Source organism: Oncorhynchus keta, chromosome 2 (assembly GCF_023373465.1).
Source record: "Oncorhynchus keta strain PuntledgeMale-10-30-2019 chromosome 2, Oket_V2, whole genome shotgun sequence".
NCBI lineage: Eukaryota > Metazoa > Chordata > Actinopteri > Salmoniformes > Salmonidae > Oncorhynchus > Oncorhynchus keta.
Window position 1 is genome coordinate 81,677,779 of NC_068422.1, and position 16,803 is coordinate 81,694,581.

General features: G+C 45.4%; 1 protein-coding gene across 1 annotated transcript in view; it reads left to right on the forward strand.

The window, feature by feature from the left end:
- Positions 1 to 16,803, forward strand: part of LOC118381325 (talin-2-like) — a 146,772-nt gene that overhangs the window by 81,485 nt on the left and 48,484 nt on the right. The window contains exons 19-28 of the mRNA XM_052485071.1: positions 127 to 261; positions 393 to 552; positions 1,900 to 2,066; positions 5,620 to 5,748; positions 10,564 to 10,677; positions 10,868 to 10,981; positions 11,268 to 11,402; positions 11,754 to 11,882; positions 12,005 to 12,107; positions 12,841 to 13,049. Coding sequence (XP_052341031.1) covers positions 127 to 261; positions 393 to 552; positions 1,900 to 2,066; positions 5,620 to 5,748; positions 10,564 to 10,677; positions 10,868 to 10,981; positions 11,268 to 11,402; positions 11,754 to 11,882; positions 12,005 to 12,107; positions 12,841 to 13,049 — 1,395 coding nt within the window. The remainder of the gene's footprint in view (positions 1 to 126; positions 262 to 392; positions 553 to 1,899; positions 2,067 to 5,619; positions 5,749 to 10,563; positions 10,678 to 10,867; positions 10,982 to 11,267; positions 11,403 to 11,753; positions 11,883 to 12,004; positions 12,108 to 12,840; positions 13,050 to 16,803) is intronic.

Consider the following 16,803-nt stretch of genomic DNA (forward strand, 5'->3'; position numbering starts at 1 on the left):
ATTTTTCTCCTTCCTCTCCAGGTGGTGACTGTCACCATCAGTGCTCTGGTGTTCCAGGAGCAGCTGATCTCGCTCTTCCTCTAACTCTATATATCCCTCTCTCACTTTCTCCATCTCTCCCTGCAGGTGGTGAGTCCCACCATCAGCTCCCCAGTGTGCCAGGAGCAGCTGATTGAGGCAGGGAAGCTGGTGGACCGCTCAGTGGAGGGCTGTGTCCAGGCCTGTCTTTCTGCCACAGTCGATGGGGAGATGCTGAAGCAGGTGAGCGGATTTGGGGTCAACTCCATCTCAATTTCAGTACAGTGTTCTCATATAGAAGCATTGAGGAACATTTGAAATGGGTTTGTCATTGTACTTCCTGAATTGAAACTGAATTGAGAGACATCCTGCAGGTGAGTGCTGCAGCCAGTGTTGTCGGTCAGGCCCTGGGGGACCTGCTGGAGCACGTATGCCACTACGGCTCCCACGGCGAGCCCATTGGTCGCTACGACCAGGCCACAGACACCATCATGACCGTAACAGAGAGCATCTTCAGCTCCATGGGAGACGCAGGTGAGGAGAGGAGGGAAGGAAGGGGATTCCCTAGTAGTGGTAGTGATGAAGTCGCTAAATAGAACTATTCAATTAAATGCCAATAAAGCTTGATTTAATTGTTTAAATTGATGAATGTTTGTTGATATTTAGATTTAAACCCTCTTGGTGTATAGAAAGTGTCTGCCAGCTACTCTAAAGAACCTCATTCTGTTCTGTACCCAACCTGTTGAAGAATGCTGGCTTTCAGCCAACAGCAAATATGTGGGTTCAAGTCACACCTGACATAAGCCTCAGTTAGTTGAGTATAAAAATGGATTGGAAAAAGACTCATTCTCTCTCCCAGGGGAGTGTTGGCACATTGTCTCGAGTTCTCAATGCTGGCTGCCAGATGACTGCAGTTTAAAGCCATGTGTTCTTTAATAGAGAGAATAAATACCCATCTCTCGTCTCCTTGGACTAGCAGGCTCTGTCGCTCTCTCGCTGGCGCTCTCGCTGGCTCTCTCTCACTGGCTCTCTCTCGCTGTCTCTCTCTCGCTGGCTCTCTCTCGCTTGCTCGCTGGCTCTCTCTCGCTGGCTCTCTCTCGCTGGCTCTCTCTCGCTGGCTCTCTCTCGCTGGCTCTCTCTCGCTGTGGCGCTCTCTCGCTCGCTCGCTGGCTCTGTCGCTCGCTCGCTGGCTCTGTCGCTCGCTCGCTGGCTCTGTCGCTCGCTCGCTGGCTCTGTCGCTCGCTCGCTGGCTCTGTCGCTCGCTGGCTCTGTCGCTCGCTGGCTCTCTCTCTCTGGCTCTCTCTCGCTGGCTCTCTCTCTCGCTGGCTCTCTCTCGCTGGCTCTCTCTCGCTGGCTCTCTCTCGCTGGCTCTCTCGCTGGCTCTCTCTCGCTGGCTCTCTCTCGCTGGCTCTCGCTCTCTCTCGCTGGCTCTCGCTCTCTCTCGCTGGCTCTCGCTCTCTCTCGCTGGCTCTCGCTCTCTCTCTCTCTCTCTCTGGCTCTCTCTCGCTGGCTCCCTCTCTCTCTCGCTGGCTCTCTCTCGCTGGCTCTCGCTCTCTCTCGCTGGCTCTCGCTCTCTCTCGCTGGCTCTCGCTCTCTCTCGCTGGCTCTCGCTCTCTCTCGCTGGCTCTCTCACTGGCTCGCTGGCTCTCTCGCTGCCTCTCGCTCTCTCTCGCTGGCTCTCTCGCTGGCTCTCGCTCTCTCTCGCTGGCTCTCTCACTGGCTCGCTGGCTCTCTCGCTATCGTGCTCTCTCGCTGACTCGCTCGCTGGCTCTCTCTCTCGCTCGCTGACTCGCTTGCTGGCTCATTCTCACGCACACACACGTCTCCACCCCCTCTACTTCTACCCATCCCCCTCTTTCTCTCCCCTCTCTCCCCTCTCAGGAGAGATGGTTCGGCAGGCCAGGGTCCTAGCTCAGGCCACCTCTGACCTGGTGAATGCCATGCGGTCAGATGCTGAGGTGGAAGTGGATGTTGACAACTCTAAGAAGCTACTTGCTGCAGCTAAACTACTGGCAGACGCCACAGCCAGGATGGTGGAGGCTGCTAAGGTACACTACGTAATAATGGCTTACTTACTGTGCTAAGCTTTCGGTCAACAACAACCTTTGTCAGAACCGGTCTGATGAAGGTCGTTCATTAAAAGCGTAGCACATTAAGCACTGAAACTTGCATCTGATCAAGTGTGCAGAGTGTGTCCTGTTTTCATTTATTTAGTAAAAAGGGTTTAGAGATGTCAAAACCATTCCACAGTGGCCCAGTGTCTGCTGGTTTTTACTCCACCCTTGTACTTGATTGAGGAATTAAGGTCACTGATTAGTAAATAACTCCCCTCACCTGGTTGTCTATGAATCAATCACATTTCTTTATAAAGCCCTTCTTACATCAGCTGATGTCACACAGTGCTGTACAGAAAACAAGCCTAAAACAGCAAGCGAAGCACGGTGGCTCGGAAAAACTCCCTAGAAAGGCCAGAACCTTGGAAGAAACATAGAGGAACCAGGCTATGAGGGGTGGCCAGTCCTCTTCTGGCGGTGTCAGATGGAGATTATAACAGAACATGGCCAAGATGTTCATAGATGACCAGCAGGGTCAGATAATAATGATCACAGTGGTTGTAGAGGGTGCAACAGTTCAGCACTTCAGGAGTAACTGTCAGTTTGCTTTTCATAGCCAATCATTCAGAGTATCTACCGCTCCTGCTGTCTCTAGAGAGTTTAAAACAGCAGGTCTGGGACAGGTAGCATGTCCGGTGAACAGGTCAGGGTTCCATAGCCGCAGGCAGAACAGTTGAAACTGGAGCAGCAGCACGGCCAGGTGGACTGGGGACAGCAAGGAGTCATCATGCCAGGTTGTCCTGAGGCATGGTCCTAGGGCTCAGGTCCTCCGAAAGAGAGGGCGAATTGGAGAGAGCCTACTTCAATTCACACAGGACACCGGATAAGACAAGAGAAATACTCCAGATATAACAGACTGACCCTAGCCCCCCGACACAAACTACTGCAGCATAAATACTGGAGGCTGAGACATTAGGGGTCGGGAGACCGACGATACCCCCGGACAGGGCCAAACAGGCAGGATATAACCCCACGCACTTTGCCAAAGCACAGCCCCTACACCACTAGAGGGTTATCTTCAACCACCAACTTACCATCCTGAGACAAGGCAGAGTATAGCCCACGAAGTTCTTCCCCACGGCACAACCCAGACAGGAAGATCACGTCAGTGACTCAAACCACTCAAGTGACGCACCCCTCCTAGGGATGGCATGGAAGAGCACCAGTAAGCTAGTGACTCAGCCCCTGTAATAGGGTTTGAGGCAGAGAATCCCATTGGAGAGAGGGGAACCGGCCAGGCGGAGACAGCAAGAGCAAGAAACACTAAAAACCTGCACACATTAGGCCCTCCGTGGGATGTGTTTGACTCCCCTGGGTTAGAGCATAGATTCTCCATTATGTATGTACTAGAGGAGTTGTCCAAACGGTATGTTGTACTAAAGTAGAATATTACCGATTCGTCCTCTACACAACTAGAGCAGTGAAATTCCTCAAACTCCCTTCCAAGAACGATCATCTGTCCTGTCTGTTGTTTTCCGCTTCCGGTACACACAAGGTGACCTTTTCGTTGTCTGCCTGGATGTGCTGGGGAAAAGAGGACCCGGCTGCTGACCCTAGAGAGAGACGTCTGTTTTTGAATCCTAGAATGTCTTTCAGAGCAGTGTATGGCCACAGCAGGATGTCCCGTGTTGTCCCTCAGATCACCATGTTCCCATGAAGTGACCTCATCACTAATGAACCACCAATGACCTCTGAGGTATCACTGATTGTACCGCTGTGTCCAGCTATGGTGGCCTTCCTATTTAAACACCACCCAGAGACCAAGAGACTGAGCGGTTCTCACTGACTGGAGGAGGACAGGCATCGGGGTCTGAAAGAATTTGGCTAGTCTAAACCCTTTCTATGTCATACTTTCTCTAAAAATGACCATTTCCAGTGAAAAACTACAGGTTGTAATTCATAGAGCTGCCAGTGTATTGTTTTTCTTTTGTTTTTTATTTAACCTTTATTTAACTAGACAAGTCAGATTTACAATTTACATTGACATGCATTTCATATATGTTTGATATGGTTATCCAAATGGGGTTGTATTGCATTTGATTACATTCATTCAAACCGGAGCTTTTTCAACAGTGCTATTTGGGTGCTTCCTGGTTGTCTAGTTAAATAAGTCTACTTTTATTCAGGCAGTCCACTTGATTCTTCATCTGCTCCTTAGCCTTACAGACAAGTATTAATGTCCCTGCCATCATGAATGCTAAATGGGGCCGTATCTTACAGCTGGTTAGATGCTTTGATTCCACATTAATCACATTATAGCAGCTATCTTTATCACTATCAGCGAAGGATTTGCCCAGCCACTGTTTCCTTGGTAACTGTCAGAAAGGGGGCTCTATTCAGCACTATAGCACTACCCCTAGTTGCAGGTAGCCTAGCAGTTAGTGTTGGGCAGGTAACCAAAAGGTGAAAAATCCGTCGATCTGCCGTTGAGCTAGGTACTTAACCCTAATTGCTCCAGGGTTGCCGTCAACATTGGCTGATCCCTGGTTGTAACCCAGGGTCTCTGAGGCGGAGGGGGGGTGACATGCACAAAACATATATATTATACGATAATTATATAAGCATCCTATAATTGATTGATTGACGGTAGAGAAGGTTTTGCTGAGGCATGGAGAAAGGATTGTGTCAGTAGTGGGGACTCCACAGAAGATGGCAGCTCTTCGTTTGGCTTTCTCTCAAAGCTGTGTGCTGAGAAATCTGGACATTAGCCACGTGGTTTAATTTCGGACAAGACTCTGTGCTTTCATTTCCAATCCCTTTTATTATTAGGATACGATTGGTTTTCCCTTCAGTGACAATTTGTGATCACACATAAGTGACAGTTAACCTGGCGTACAGGAAGCAGCGAATAGTATCAATGATTGCCTGTACTGGGCTGGCTAACATGACACACTGTTATGAAAAAACTGCTTTGCATTTCAAGACTCAATCACATTATTCCCCTCTACTCTTGAGTAATTAGTACTGTAATGTCTCTTCAGATTAGTCTGGGCTTACTATAAACATCACCTTGGGGCTGTGGGTGGTATGTTTTTAGTGTGTGTGTATTAGTGAGATATAAGATGGCTGCTGTAATGTACTGTGGAGGGTTACATTCAGCAGCAGGTGAGGGAAGCGCCTGGCTGCTTAATTAACTAAATGGCATGGAGGCTTAGGCTCTAGATTCTCTTCATTCCCTCAACAATGGGACGCACAGAGGCTCTTAGGGATATTGGTTTGTGTGAACTGAACCCTGTCATGTACAATCAGAGACAACTGGAGAGAAAGAGAGAGGTAAAGAGAGCTGGAGTCAGAGGAGGAGGTCATGAAAAGGAATCTTGACGTTTCCTCATAAACAAGATGTTGATAGATAGACAAAGAAGAGCTGTTGTCATTACAAACGGACATGATTACAGTTGGACTCTAGCACTTTCCCTGGATGCATCTCCATCTGCTCCAGTTTAATGAGGTGTCTTCCTTTGTCCGTGTGTGTGTGTGTGTGTAACAGGGCGCAGCGGCATACCCAGAGAACGAGGACCAGCAGCAGAGACTGAGGGAGGCGGCTGAGGGGTTGCGCGTGGCCACCAACGCTGCAGCTCAGAACGCCATCAAGAAGAAGCTCATTAACAGGCTAGAGGTCAGTTGGATGAGTCTGAGCTAGGCTGGGCAGAGCCATATATGTACAGTATACCTATGGGTGGCTCCGCGAGTTTGGTGCTAAGGTGGCGTCCCATTAATGGTTTTGCCAAACTCTGTATATGGCTCTGGGGCTGAGAAAGCAGGCACTTCCACTTGTGTCTCCTCATCATAGATCTTGCTCTACATACACACCACATTGCCAGTCGCATGGAAAACAACAGGCTTTGAGTGAAGGTCTAGAAATAGTATTTTTGATATGCTGTATTATTTTGGGCTTTAGGTTAACGTGAAGAGGTGATTACATTACCAGAGGTATTATTTCCAACTGTTGATGTAAACCATGCAAGAACAGTTATATACAGTACAGGACATTACTGAGTGTGTTTGGAGAGCTACAGTGTACTCTGGGTACATTCAACTGTTATAGAAACTTCCTTTCCCGTCCTGTTTACATTCTGAGAAGTCCTTGTAGGTTTTCCTTCATATGAAAGTAGAGACCATCCAGTATCATTCTTCGATCGTCATCCTACTAGCCACTGAAATGTAAAAGGAGCATTTTACATATGACTGTTGAACGCGGAATGAGGGTGAGCTCGGTTTGGTGTTTTGAAAGTGTGTTAAAACATTTCTTAGTATCTAGCTACCTTTTTTGAGTTTGGATCCCAAGACGCAGTTGGCATCAGTTGCTGGGTCTGCTACTCTCTGTCCAGTGATCCTGCCGACCAAGACCAGTTCTGAGGAGCTATTTGGTGTAGCTGCTTGCTAGCTGCCTATCAAGCTAGCGGGGTTTTCTTGAGGACTTGAACTCAGCCCGTGGCTGGGATCACAGATTGTCCCGGGCTTGTGGCTGTCTAGATCCCTGCTGTTTGTTGTTTTCAGTCTTCCCTGCGGCCTGCCCTGTCTGGAACTGTGAGGAGTAACAGCGTAACCTACGTTGCTAGGTACCATGACAAAGACCAAAGCTGGCAGGAGTACTGTTGAGGACAGTGGTGTGTCTCTCTGTCAAAGGTGAGCCAACAACAACAACAACAACCAATTCTACATGCAGTTTCAACAACAACAAAATGGCTTGTAGTGTTTTGTCCAAATACTAGTGGACTCAACTAATAAAAGAATGGACGACCTGACCAGAGAGGTCCAGGACAAGAGGACAAGATGACAGCAGTCTTAAGTCATTGAGAGAGGACATCAGTTCTGTGTGAATCCATGATAACATTAACGGAGAACGAATTATCTCGAGGGACAATCAAGGCAGAACAACATGGTTGTGGACGTAATTGCAGAATTGCCACATGAGACCTGGATGGAGTCTGAGGATAAAGTGAGGGAAATGATCGTGGAGAAACTGAAGATGGACTCCAAAAAGATTGAGCTGGAGCGCGCCCACAGAACTGGAAAGCCCACCACCGGCCCAGGTGACAGGCCCGTAGTGGTCAAGTTCTTGAGGTTTATTGCACACACTGTATATAGACTTTTCTATTGTGTTATTGACTGTACGTTTGTTTATCCCATGTGTAACTCTGTTTGTGTCGCACTGCTTAGCTCTACCTTGGCCAGGTCTCAGTTGTAAATGAGAACTTGTTCTCAACTAGCCTAACTTGTTAAATAAAGCAGAAATTAAAAATACAATTTAAAAAAGGACAAGCTGTTCTGGAAAGAGCCAAGAACTTGAGAGGAATGTGTACCTTCCTCAATGAGGACTATCCTGAAGCTGTGCTCCAGAAGATGAATGAACTTATCTTGGCCATGAAAGCTGCCAGAGTGGGTGGGGACATTGCTTACATCCGCTATGACAGGCTCGTTATCCACCCTCCCTCCCAAAACCCTGGAAGGGATGAGAGAGCAAAGCCTTTGGGTTTGTAACTTCAACCCCACAGCACACACAGACTCACTTACACACACAGATTCACTTACACACACAGACTCACTTACACACACTGAGTGATTCATGGACTATTTATTTCTCGCAAAGAATAGAATAGGTCGACTTTTGTGCTATGGGAGATAGTAGATTGATATAGGCTAGTGCTTTTGCTGTTCGTTAGGCCTACTCATCTTGCTGGCTGACGAAAAGTAAATGTGGACAGTTCTTTCAATACCTCGGAACTGGATATGACAGAGAGCCGTGTGAGTGAGAGATACTTCGGATTGTGTTGCACACTCAGGGAGAAGGGCACAACGCAGCACTGCAAACGGCATGGATTTTTTTAGGGTGCATTACGGCCACAAAGGGGATGACACTGAAATTCGAGGCATTATCAAGTGCTTGTCAAATTATGAATGAGAGACTATTGGCGTGTGTACAGCCTGTGCAGAAACAAAGCCGAGCTCATGCCTTTCGAGAGTTTTTCAAATCATCATTAGTCTCATCATACAGCCTTGCATGTATTAAAAATCAAAACGTAAACATAGCCCACTGTTTGTAGAACAACTAAAGTTCCATTAACACATCTAAATGACGCATATAGGAGTACCTATTTCTTTGTTAACCACTCAACACAGAATAGTGTGTGTGCGCATGTGTTCACTCCCTCAAATTGTTTTGGAGAAAATATTTATATTTTATTCAGCTTTGTTCAATTGTATTCTTCATGCTATAAAATAATATAAAATAATGCCACAGAATTATAATCAAATTGTATCTGCTAAATTAAGTAGTGTAGCCCACAGCCATTTGGCATAGCCACATCAGGACCTAACATAAGGACAACTCCGAACATGCTATTCTTTTCTTCTGAAATAGACTACATTTTCTTATCATGTTTCTTTATACCTGTTTAAAATAAATAATGGATTTATTGTGAAGGGGGAGGCTATATTACATGGATTTATTAGACTTTTTAAAATGGCTTGTAAGCTATGTGTGGAAGCCAGGAGATGCTAAATGTGTTTGTTAATTAATGGTCAGTTACCGTGAGACCGGCAGTTATTTGCTTGACAATCACCGGCTGACGAAATTTTGTGACCACCACAGCCCTTAACAAGATTGTCCATGTATCGATCACATAAAGCGGCCTTTACTGGTTCTAACAGCAGACCTATCAACTTGCTGCCAGCTCTTAGCAAACTGTTGGGAAAAATGGTTTTACCAAATACAGTGCTATTTCTCTATAAACAAATTAACAACAGACTTTCAGCATGCTTATAGAGAAGGGCACTCAACATGTACTGCACTGAAACAAATGACTGATGATTGTTTTATAAGAAGATTGTGGGAGCGGTACTGTTAGATTTCAGTGCAGCCTTTGATAGTATTGCCCATAACCTGTTGCTGAGATAACTTGTGTTGTGGTTTTTCAATCTCTGCCATATCGTGGATTCAGAGCCATCTATCTAATATAATTCAAAGGGTTTTATTTAATGGAAGCTTCTCTGTCAAATTTGTAAAGTGTGGTGTACCGCAGGGCAGCTCTCTAGGCCCTCTACTCTTTTCTATTTTTACCAATGACCTGCCACTGGCATTAAACAAAGCATATTTGTCCATGTATGCTGACGATTCAACCATATACGCATCAGCAACCACAGCTAATTAATTCACTGAAACCCTTAACAAAGAGTTGTAGTCTGGTCCTAAAGCTAAGAGCATTGTATTTGGTACAACTCATTCCCTAAGTTCTATACCTCAGCTGAATCTGGTAATGAATGGTGTGGTTATTTAACAAGTTGAGGAGACTAAATTACTTGATGTTACCTTAGATTGTAAACTGTCATGGTCAAAACATATAGGTGCAATGGTTGTAAAAATGGGGAGAGGTCTGTCCGTAATAGAGAGAAGGGGAGAGGTCTGTCCGTAATAGAGAGAAGGGGAGAGGTCTGTCCGTAATAAAGAGAAGGGGAGAGGTCTGTCCGTAATAAAGAGAAGGGGAGAGGTCTGTCCGTAATAAAGAGAAGGGGAGAGGTCTGTCCGAGGAGAGGTCTGTCTGTAATAAAGAGATGCTCTGCTTTTTAGACACCACACTCCACAAAGCGAGTTGTGCAGGCTCTAGTTTAGTCTTACCTTGATTATTGTGTGGTCCAGTGCTGCAAGAAAATACCTAGATAAGCTGCCGCTGGCCCAGAACAGAGACACACCTTGCTTTTTATTGTAATCAGAAGGAGGATATAAATACTATGCATGTCAGACTCTCTTGGCTAAGAGTTGAAAATCCCAGATGGTTTGCATCGTCAACTTACACAGAGCTCTGACACACACACTTACCCCACCAGGCATGCCACCATGGGTCTTTTCAGTCCCCAAATCCAGATCCGATTCAAGAAAGCCTACAGTATGATACAGAGACATTATTGTATGGAACTGCGTTCCAGCTCACTGCTCAAATGAACAGCAAACCTGGTTTCAAAAAACCAATAAAGCAACACCTTCCCTATTTGACCTAGATAGTTTGTGTGTGTATGTATTGATATGGAGGCAACGTGTGCCTTTTTTTAAGTTGAAGTTTTGTCCTTTGAGCTGTTCTTGTCTGTTAATGTTCTGTATTGTTTGTTTTGAGTGGGTCAGAGGCTCTCACAACAGCTAATGGGGATCCTAATAAAATACCAAATCAGGAGATTGTTTGAACCCTACTGCCCGACATTAAAGATGGCACGACAAATATTTGACCTCTGACCTGAGGAACCCTGGCTCTAAACGGAGACTGTCTGCCTCCCAAATGGCACTCTATTCCCTTTAGTACGGTTCTTTTGACCATGGGCCTCCTGGTAAAAATAAGTGCACTATAAAGGGAACGGGGTGCCATTTGAGAGGCATCTTGTGTGTGTGTTGATTCGTCGAGGCAGTGATTCTAAACATGCCTGACGTGTGACATTCCAACAGAATGCCGCCAAACAAGCTGCAGCTGCAGCCACCCAGACCATTGCTGCCTCCCAGAATGCAGCAGTCTCCAACAAGAACACCGCCGCTCACCAGCAATTGGTGCAGAGCTGCAAGGTACTGGGGATAAGTCTCTTAATGCCAAGGGACATTGCCAGCTGCTTGCATTGAACAATTTCTATGCCTACTGTAGTTATACAGTAGGTGCTACAGCTATATACAGCTATATAGGTGCTACAGCTATATAGAATCTGTGGTTGAATACTGTATGTGTGTTGACTGTTTATGTATGTGTGCGGCTCACTAGGCCATGGCAGACCACATTCCCCAGCTGGTCCAGGGAGTAAGGGGCAGCCAGGCCCAGCCTGAAGATCTCACTACCCAGCTAGCCCTCATCACCACCAGTCAGAACTTCCTACAGGTACTCCACCAGTGCCAGTCTGGCTCCTAATCTCACCACATATTGAATGAAGGGATCTCAATATATTGTACAGTGCTGATATATGTGTATGTGTGTGTGTGTGCTTGAAAGCTTCTAAAGATATATAATTGATGAAGGTGATGATGTCTAATACTTGGGCAAGGCTGGGTTTTGTAGTCATAATAGATTCAAATAAAGACATCTATTCTCTGGTTCAAAACATCTTCTTGGGATGAATTTGACATTTCTCTGTTGACATTTGACATTCCTGTTTCTGTCATGACAGCCTGGCAGTAAGATGGTGACATCAGCGAAGTCGTCTGTTCCCACGGTGATGGACCAGGCCGCTGCTATGCAGCTGGGTCAGTGTGCCAAAAACCTGGCCACCAGTCTGGCAGAGCTCAGAACCGTAGCACAGAAGGTACACACACACACACACACACACACACACACACACACACACACACACACACACACACACACACACACACACACACACACACACACACACACACACACACACACACACACACACACACACACACACACACACACACACACACACACACACACACACACACACACACACACACACACACACACTTAAGTCATACCTGTCGCTCACCTCTGTCACTTTGTGAGGGTACCTATCCCCTGTTAGGACTAGCCAGCTTCTGATAGACTAGGGCAATAAATACCAGCTCAGATGGGATAAAAACTGTCAGTCGAGAATGACTAATTCAATGGTCTGCTCTCTCCTTGTGCTCTTTAGGCCCACGAAGCCTGCGGCCCCATGGAGATCCACTCAGCTCTCACAGCCGTCCAGACTCTGAAGACTGAGCTCCAAGACGCCAAGATGGCTGCCATAGACATGCAGCTGAAACCTCTACCTGGAGATTCGGTCAGGGAATTCTGATTCATTGAATTAATCAACGTCTCATTACTTCTAGTGATTACTCTTTCATCCATTGCTGAGTCTGTTTGTCTGGGTGTCTGATGTACTGTATGCTGTTCTCTCTGCAGATGGAGAAGTGTGCTCAGGACCTGGGCAGCACCTCCAAGTCTGTGGGATCCTCCATGGCTCAGCTGCTCACCTGTGCTGCACAGGGCAATGAACACTACACAGGTACTGTACTACTGCCCTGGGGCTCCCATTCTAATTTGAGAAATACCGCTAAATAGCAAACTCCATAGCACCACCAGGACGCGTCTATAATAGTATATTTCACTTTTGACTACAGATTTTATTGTTACTACTGAAAGCTTCAACATATTTTGATGCTTCAAGGTCAATAGTAGATTAGATTCAACCTTTACTCTCTGGAAAGTAGCACAAAGACTAAAGCAGAAGAAATCCTTCCCCTACTTCAATAGATGTGACATTCCTTCAGTAATCTTGTCTAGATTAATGGGGTAATGCAAGCTGATTCAATTTACTAGATTCCTCCCCAATGTGTTGTGTTGAAGCTGAAATGTTGCATTCCCTTGTTGAGGCAGTCATAGTTTAGACCTTATGAAACTAAACCAGAGGCTCTTGCTACCTGGTATAGCACACTGTCAACATGAGAGGGCTATGGATATCGGAGTTCATAAAATGCATTTATTAAGGCTTAATTCAATCTTCTGATTGTATGTGGATGTTTGGGGGTCCTGTTGGTTCCAGACTTGGTGCATCGGTACCGCTTGCCGTGTGGCAGTGGGGAGAGAGCTTTCCGCGCGGCAGTGTAGAGAGAGAGCTTTCCGCGCGTCAGTGGAGAGAGAGAGCTTGCCGTGCGGCAGTGGGGAGCTACTTCCTTAATAACTCTTCTTTTATTTGTAGCATTCCAACCCCTACTCACCATCTGTATATTTTCCTCCAGGGTTAGCAGCCAGAGAGACAGCCCAGGCCCTGAAGACTCTAGCCCAGGCAGCGCGGGGTGTGGCAGCCTCTACCACCAACCCTCAGGCAGCGGCGTCCATGTTGGATTCAGCCTGTGATGTTATGGAAGGTTCGGCCATGCTGATCCATGAGGCCAAGCAGGCCCTGGTCTCTCCCGGTGACTCAGAGAGCCAGCAGAGGCTAGCCCAGGTGAGTGGGGGACTTCAGTACAAGAACGCGCAGAGCCATATAGGGATGAAGCTACTGTACAGTCCTGGCCCAAAAATTTTAGAATGACACAAATATTAATTTCCACAAAGTTTGCTGCTTCAGTATCTAGATATTTTTGTCAGATGTTACTATGGAATACTGAAGTATAATTACAAGCAGTTCATAAGTGTCAAAGGCTTTTATTGATAATTACATGAAGTTGATGCAAAGACTCAATATTTGCAGTGTTGACCCTTCTTTTTCAAGACCTCTGCAATCTGCCCTGGCATGTTGTCAATTAACTTCTGGGCCACATCCTGACTGATGGCAGCCCATCTTGCATAATCAATGCTTGGAGTTTGTCAGAATTTGTGGGGTTTTGTTTGTCCACCCGCCTCTTGAGGATTGAACACAAGTTCTCAATGGGATCAAGGTTTGGGGAGTTTCCTGGCCATGGACCCAAAATATCCATGTTTTGTTCCCTGAGCCACTTAGTTATCACTTTTGCCCCATGGCAAGGTGCTCCATCATGCTTGGAAAGGCATTGTTTGTCACCAAACTGTTCCTGGATGGTTGGGAGAAGTTGCTCTCAGAGGACGTGTTGGTACCATTCTTTATTCATGGCTGTGTTCTTAGGCAAAATTGTGAGTGAGCCCACTCCCTTGGCTGAGAAGCAACCCCACACATGTCTCTTGATGTTTTACTGTCGGCATGACACTGATAGCGCTCACTTTGTCTTCTCTGGACAAGCTTTATTCCAGATGCCCCAAACCATCAGAGAAAATTACTTTACCCCAGTCCTCAGCAGTCCAATCTCTGTACCTTTTGCAGAATATCAGTCTGTCCCTTATGTTTTTCCTGGAGAGAAGTGGCTTCTTTGCTGCCCTTCTTGACACCAGGCCGTCCTCCAAAAGTATTTTGCCTCACTGTGCGTGCAGATGCACTCACATCTTGCCTGCTGCCATTCCTGAGCAAGCTCTGTACTGGTGGTTCCCCGATCCTGCAGCTGAATCAACTTTAGGAGACGGTCCTGGCGCTTGCTGGACTTTCCTGGGCGCCCAGGAAGCCCTTTTTGTGCAAAGCAATGATGATGGCACTTGTTTCCTTGCAGGTAACCATGATTGACAGAGGAAGAACAATGATTCCAAGCACCACCCTCCTTTTGAAGCTTCCAGTCTGTTATTCGAACTCAATCAGCATGACAGAGTGATCTCCAGCCTTGTCCTCGTCAACACTCACACCTGTGTTAATGAGAGAATCACTGACATGATCATTGTGGCAGAGCTGAAATGCAGTGGAAATGTTTTTTGGGTGATTCAGTTCATTTGCATGGCAAAGAGGGACTTGGCAATTAATTGCGATTCATCTGATCACTCTTCATAACATTCTGGAGTATATGCAAATTGCCATCATACAAACTGAGGCAGCAGACTTTGTGAAAATTAATATTTGTGTCGTTCTTAAAACTTTTGGCCACGACTGAATATCTCTATAAAAGGCTCTGCTATTTGTATGGACAGTTGAAGTCAGAAGTTTACATACACTTAGGTTGGAGTCATTAAAACTAGTTTTTCAACCACTCCACAAATTTCTTGTTCACAAACTGTAATTTTGACAAGTCAGGACATATACTTAGGACATATACTTAGTGCATGATACAAGTCATTTTCCCAACAATTGTTTACTTACAGATTCTTTCACTTATATTTCACTGTATCACAATTCCAGTGGGTCAGAAGTTTATGTACACTAAGTTGACTGTGCCTTTAAACAGCTTGGAAAATTCCAGAAAATGATTTCATGGCTTTAGAAGCTTCTGATGGGCTAATTGACATCATTTGAGTCAATTGGAGGTGTACCTGTGGATGTATTTCAAGGCCTACCACCAAACTCGGTGCCTCTTTGCTTGACATCATGGGAAAATCAAAAGAAATCAGCCAAGACCTCAGAAAATAAATTGTAGACCTCCACAAGTCCGGTTCATCCTTGGGAGCAATTTCCAAACGCCTGAAGGTATCACGTTCATCTGTACAAACAATAGTACGCAAGTATAAAGACCATGGGACCACGCAGCCATCATACTGCTCAAGAAGGAGAAGCGTTCTGTCTCCTAGAGATGAACGTACTTTGTTGCAAGAAGTGCAAATCAATCCCAGAACAACAGCAATAATCTTGTTAAGATGCTGGAGGAAACGGGTACAAAAGTATCTATATCCACAGTAAAACTAGTCCTATATCGACATAACCTGAAAGACCGTTCAGCAAGGAAGAAGCCACAAAGATCATACTTTTTGGAGAAATGTCCTTTGGTCTGATGGAACAAAAATAGAACTGTTTGGCCATAATGACCATCGTTATGTTGGGAGGAAAAGGGGGGAAGCTTGCAAGCTGAAGAACACCATCCCAACCGTGAAGCACATGAGTGGCTGCATCATGTTGTGGGGGTGCTTTGCTGCAGGAGGGACTGGTGCACTTCACAAAATAAGGTGGATATATTGAAGCAACATCTCAAGAAATCAGTCAGGAAGTTAAAGCTTGGTCACAAATGGGTCTTCCAAGTGGACAATGACCCCAAGCATACTTCCAAAGTTGTGGCAAAATGGCTACAGAACAACAAAGTCAAGGTATTGGAGTGGCCATCACAAAGCCCCGACCTCAATCACGTAGAAAATTTGTGGGCAGAACTGAAAAAGTGTGTGTGAGTAAGGAGGATTACAAACTCTGTCAGGAGGGAAGGGACAAAATTCACCCAACTTATTGTGGGAAGCTTGTGGAAGGCTACCCAAAATGTTTGACCCAAGTTAAACAATTTAAAGGCAATGCTACCAAATACTAATTGAGTGTATTAACTTCTGACCCACTGGGAATGTGATGGAAGAAATGAAAGCTGAAATAAATCATTCTCTCTCCTATTATTTTGACATTTCGCATTCTTAAAATAAAGTGGTGATCCTAACTGACCTAAGAAAGGGAATTATTACTAGGATTAAATGTCAGGAATTGTGAAAAACTGAGTTTAAATGTATTTGGCTAAGGTGTTTGTTAACTTCTGACTTCAACTGTATATGGCTCTGCTAACATCCATATTTTCCATCTGTTCAGTATAATTGTCCTGTCTGAATGGAGTTGGCTGTGGTTGGTGCCCTTAGACAACCAAAGGGCTACTTGAGTTTTAATATCACCACTTTTATTCAGAAAGTCTTGGCTTGTGTTACACTGAAGGTCAAGTGGGAGGCAACTATTTTTATTGTAGAGCTTCCACAGATCACTTCTCACAACTTCAGTATCTGGTTGTAAAATAAAGAACTTTTTGTAGACAAATAATAGTTCACATTTTATCAGCCCAGCTGAACAAAACACTGATCACCTGTCAAACACAGTGAGGTGTTCATCCTCTGCCTGCTGTAGCAGGAGATTCACAACTTTAAACACACATCAATTATTAATGCCTGGTCCTCCCCATATAACCTTCCCACCAGATGAATAAATGATGCATCTATAGATGCTACTGCAGATAAAGGGACAGACTGGACATAGTATTGTGGTGTTTGTTCTGTTCCTTTGTAAATGAGAGAAAAATAGGACCCATTTTACATGGTGGTGAAGATCCCTTTGGTTTTGAATGGAGTCCAATGAAAGTCCTTGAATTCCTCTTTGGATGATGATCTCTTTCAAATCTTACCAAATAAAAGGCTTCAATTGTCTCTTTTTATCTTTTCAGGTAGTCCTAGTTGTGCATTCAGTAATCCTTTCA